This window comes from Anneissia japonica, unplaced genomic scaffold, assembly GCF_011630105.1.
Source record: "Anneissia japonica isolate Jap-2015-1 unplaced genomic scaffold, ASM1163010v1 scaffold250_len512249_cov173, whole genome shotgun sequence".
NCBI lineage: Eukaryota > Metazoa > Echinodermata > Crinoidea > Comatulida > Comatulidae > Anneissia > Anneissia japonica.
This window is the reverse complement of record NW_022687603.1, coordinates 51,703-57,128: the sequence shown is the minus strand read 5'-3', so window position 1 is coordinate 57,128 and position 5,426 is coordinate 51,703. Positions and strand designations below refer to the sequence as shown.

At 33.9% G+C, this 5,426-nt stretch overlaps 1 protein-coding gene across 1 annotated transcript in view; it reads left to right on the top strand.

Annotated features, from left to right (window-relative positions):
* The window catches only part of LOC117120497, a 16,473-nt gene that overhangs the window by 2,854 nt on the left and 8,193 nt on the right, over window positions 1-5,426 (top strand). Inside the window, exons 6-12 of the mRNA XM_033265512.1 lie at window positions 209-242; window positions 1,809-1,945; window positions 2,364-2,426; window positions 2,646-2,735; window positions 3,136-3,297; window positions 4,546-4,794; window positions 5,321-5,395. Of these exons, the coding sequence (XP_033121403.1) occupies window positions 209-242; window positions 1,809-1,945; window positions 2,364-2,426; window positions 2,646-2,735; window positions 3,136-3,297; window positions 4,546-4,794; window positions 5,321-5,395 (810 nt within the window). The remainder of the gene's footprint in view (window positions 1-208; window positions 243-1,808; window positions 1,946-2,363; window positions 2,427-2,645; window positions 2,736-3,135; window positions 3,298-4,545; window positions 4,795-5,320; window positions 5,396-5,426) is intronic.

Sequence of the window (5,426 nt, the reverse complement as noted above, 5' to 3'; positions counted from 1 at the left end):
GGAACAAGCCCTCGTGGCCCTCTGCTGGATCCATGCCTGGTTTTGTAAGTAGATGTTGAATGTTGATGGTCGGTCATAGTAGTGTTCTTGCATCAAATGACAGATTATTTTAGGAAATTATTTGTTTATTTTAATACTTGGTTTTTCATAATAATTTCAATATAATATAATGTTTTCAATGTTAACCAGATTAATCATTTCATTACAGGCCACTGCATCAGCATCACAATTGCCAATAGAAGGTATGATGAAAGTAAACAGATGAGATACCATTTAATAAAGCCTCATGCTGAAGCTTAATGTATTGAGCATTGTTAAATCATTTATTTCAAAATCACTGACTGTTAGTTTTAGAATGCGTTACATTGATATTATAATTTTATTAACTCCGCAAGTGATATCTTTTCATTAATAATGTCCTATATACATATCTATATGGTTTCTGTCAGAACCACTCTACGTGCTATTCTTGACCTTGTGAATAATATCACCTCGTCTTTTGAACAAAAATTGTTTTTACTTTCCGTTTTTATCGATTTATCTAAGGCTTTTGACGTTAATTTACCATAAAAATTTAATTTTAATTATTTAATTATGGCATCAGAGGCATTACTTTAAATTGGTTTACAAGTGAATTGTGGGGGGGGGGGGGGGGGGGTGGAGTGAGTGTCATTTAAAATTCTAACATTCCAGACATAAATATCTCAAAACCAAATCAACGGGCCTGAATGAAATTTTCTACTGTAGAATGGTTAGTTATGTTCCAAGAGAGAAATAATTGAAGGGAATTTCCTAGACCTAAAAAAATAATATATAATTGCATTTCAAAAGATTCGGAATGATTCATCATATCATGGCCAAGGTAAAAAGTGTGCCATTTTGGGGGCGATCTGAAGCAGGGTGTTGATATGAGGACCATTTATAGGGAACTTTCAGACATGTCCAAAAGGGGGGGGGGGTCAAAAGTTTGGCCGACGAGACAACACCATCCTAGGTGGTCCGGGGAGCATGCCCATTTGAAGTTTTTGTCTTCTAGATGCTCTGAAAATAACATTTGAGGCATTCTGAGCTGTCATTTTTTTCTTTTTCTTTCTTTTTTTTCTTCTTTTTTCTTTTTTTTTACCACCTAAAAGAGGAGGGGCCGGGGTAAATCCGCCCCAGGGGATGGTGATATTGATGTTAATAGTACCGAGGAATCTAGTATTGGTGATGACAACATCTGTTGAACTTACACAATGCCTTCCTTTTTTTTTATATTTCATAAAAAATAATTTTAGGCTTTCCTTTATAGTTACTACACAGCCACAAAGGATAGATGAAAATGTGATTGAAAAGAATGCTGATTGGTCATTTTCTTGCTTGGAAGTCAATGCAAGACCCCCCGCAACGATTAAGGCCCGGCTTAGAAAAGTTAAACACGGTGGCGTGCCAGGCCTAGTTTAGGGAACTTTCAGACATGTCCAAAAGGGGGGGGGGGTCAAAAGTTGGGCCGACGAGACAACACCATCCTAGGTGGTCCGGGGAGCATGCCCATTTGAAGTTTTTGTCTTCTAGATGCCCTGAAAATAACATTTAAGGCATCTGAGCTGTCATTTTTTTCTTTTTCTTTCTTTTTTTTCTTCTTTTTTCTTTTTTTTTACCACCTAAAAGAGGAGGGGCCGGGGTAAATCCACCCCAGGGGATGGTGATATTGATGTTAATAGTACCGAGGAATCTAGTATTGGTGATGACAACATCTGTTGAACTTACAGAATGCCTTCCTTTTTTTTTATATTTCATAAAAAATAATTTTAGGCTTTCCTTTATAGTTACTACACAGCCACAAAGGATAGATGAAAATGTGATTGAAAAGATAGTGCAAGTAATGAAAGGCAAATCTATAAAGGATAACTCATTACGGATATGGGACTTTGGAGGTCAACTTATCTACCATAGTATTCACAGGGTATGTTGTATAGTATAAGGGTAAAACGATGTAGGAGATAATCTTCACTTTGTTCACCCTTAGGTCAATGTAAGAAGTTTATGACTACGTTACGGAGACTATGCATTGTCAAATCAACAAAACTTTTTGAAATAATGTTATTCACATTATACAAGTAAATAGGCATGAATTTGTATAGTACAAGTACATTAGGCACTATATAGATATTTATTATTATTGTTATTTACTGTATGGTGCTTTGTTTCAATAACAAGCAGACCAAGTGTTGAATCGATGATGTATTGCGATAATAAAATTTTAATAATTTGAAAAAAATATTATAAATACAATTTAAAATGGTGTATTTTAAATTGTTCAATTATAAGTGTTATAGTGCAGTATGTTTAATGAGCGATTATAACATAACATATACTTACAGGCAACTGTTACATATGAATCATTTGATTATGATAATGACAACAATGATCATAACCAAACGATGGTATTCATGTGTAACATCATTTGATTATGATAATGAGGACATTATCATAATTAAATGATGGTATTCATCGTTGGATTATGATAATGACCTCATTATGTATAATAATGTTAGATTACTTTCATATTTGGATGTTGTCAAGTTCATGAATTCAGCTTAAAATCCATTTTCACAGACTATTCTTCTTGTGTAATTACTATTTTTTAATTTGTATCTTTCTAGTTGTACATGACACCTGAAAGTATCTTTGTGATTGTGTTTAACTTGCTTTATGAACTTGACGAATTGGCAAAAGTTTTAGATTCATCTGGAGTAAGCATTTTCTGAATTATATTGAATATTTTTAATGAATAATTAATAATAATACATTCACCATAGTCTACCTCAGGGGTTCTCTACCTTTAATTTTTGTTAAGGAGAGGGTTCTGTTGATTATGAATATATTGTAATTAATCTAAGTGACAGCCATTTCAATTTTAATGCAAGTCGTTATACGAATGATTAATCATTAAAATGTATTGTGTACTGTATATAATTGAAAGAAGAACTCTGTTATAAAAAAATATATATAGTGCAGTAGTATGTGACTGCATAGACTTCCTTTCATGACCTTTCACCTCTACCACATCTCTTCAGATATCCTGAAGTAGTGCAGTTGTCCCTGGTAATTAATTTACTTGTTAATTTTCTTCTTTTTTTTTTTTTTTTGCAGAATGAACATGTATACTACATGACAAATCTAGAGTATTTATTGTACTGGATCCGATCAGCTTACACATACACAAAAGACAAAGTTTTTTATACTGATCCTCTGATAAACTTCCCAGTATTCATCATTGTTGGTACCCATTGCAAATCACTGAGTAAAATTGAGGTAAACAATATTATAGATATTTGTTTGAACATGTGTCTGAAGCTGGGCACTCATTGTGTCATACTACTGTCAGCCGACAAATCCTACTCTGATCCCTGCTAGCACTAGACGACTCGGCGCCGCCTTCTGATTGTCGGTCGCAGCCTGAGTAGATCCCAGACAATTCAACAAATGGACGCATATCTCGGGACATCAAAGGATATAACTCTAGCATCGACATTCTACATCGTCACAAAAACCATAGCAACCAAACCATAATTAATCATCAGCGTGTGACGCATTACCCACGCGCGTCAGCTGCCATGATAATCATGCTTCGTGCGGTGGTTGCAGCGGTTTAATGAATGTTTGCATTAACATTAGACTAAATTATATTCGTTATTTCAACATTAATTTTAGGGATGAGGTGGTGTCCGGTGGTTCATGAGACTCACTTCGCAGAAAAAATTAATAAATTTTCTGTATCTACTCAAATGCTCATTTTGTGCACTTTTGTGCACAACATTGTCAAAATGACAGTTTAATGTTATGTAAGAACATGAAATTTTATAAAGTTTAACTTTATATGTTGTTAGTCAATTTTCACAAATCAAATTGTAGTTTATAGAAGCACTTAAAAAGCTTGTGGTCAAAAGAAATCAGATGTAACAGACATTAATACGAAGTACACAAAATTATGAAATAGTAAGTAACACCTCAAAACGTATGGCACGCATAGACTAATAATTGACGGCTGTATTCGCAACTAGTATCGGATTGTCGATGCCCGATAAAGATCAAAGGACTGTACGTACGCGCTATGTTTGAGAGCGGAGATATGCGTCCTTTTGTTGAATTGCCTTGGTAGATCATCAATAAAAGGGGTCCATTACACGTGCGTCATGGTGAATTACATTCTCCATAGAATCATGTTGGCCGACGACCTACAGTGAGTGCCCGGCCTTTATTCAGTTATGTTGATCACTGAATCAGCCAGTCAGATGAAATTTTGCCAAAATAATGTGCATAGCAGCTGATTATATAAATAATTATTAGCTTTAAGTTGAAAGTTAAAGTGAGAAAATTTTTTTTTTCAACAATTAACATACCACTAAAGATTTTTTTTTTAAACCATTCCTTTGTTGTATGCAGAGACCCTTACATTGGCAATCATAAATAAATTAAGAAAAATGATCTAAATTTGATCAGTTTTGCACTATATATTACAGTAATAATATTTTGTGATAATTATATTGGTTCTTTTCGTAGGTTGAGGAGAAATTGGACAAAATTCGCAAAGCAATCGAAAAGCAAGTGTTCAAGACCCATGTCTATAAGGAATATTTTGCTGTCGAGAACAACCTCTTCTTCTTTTCAGATATGAATGTTCTTCAACTTAAGAAAGTTATTCTTGAAACGAAGGAGAAGATGAAGAGACCTATCCCACTCAAGTGGTTAGATTTGTTGATTGCGATTCAGAAATTAAGTGAAGAAAATGTTACTCTCCCTTTGGTGCAGGTATGTAATCCTAATGTCATGTTTTAGGTGTACAGTAGACACTCTTCCTTGGGACACCCTTATTCATCCACATCTAAAATGGTCACAAAAATTCAATTATCAGAGAAATTCAGCTTATTGGGTTTCAATTGTCAATAATTTTTAGTTGATTTGTCATCTGGGATATAAACATTTCAAGATTAACTGAGCACCACCCACAATTTGGTTGAAAATCTAAGATGGTCACCAAAATCTAAAATGGCAACCAGAATTAACTTAATCCTAAACATGTACCTTCGTAATTCCAATAGTTGACTTCATATCAAGATGGCCACCATAGTTTAACAATAGCCACCAAAATTACTTTTAATAACTATGCCGTTTCACATTACCAACAAAACGTATATGAAAACTATGTGGAAATGAAAATGATGGTGTCACTACTGACATAAAAATTCTAATGTAGGGTGTCACCACTAAAAATATTACTTAAAGCTAGAAATAGAATAATTCATTTCACTAATCTATATTTTATAATTTTATGAAGGTTAAATCAATGGCAAAGAGATGTGGAATTTTAGATGATAAAACGATTGATGTTGCAATCACATACTTAAGTGATGTTGGTGAAATCATGTATCACCCAACAGAGG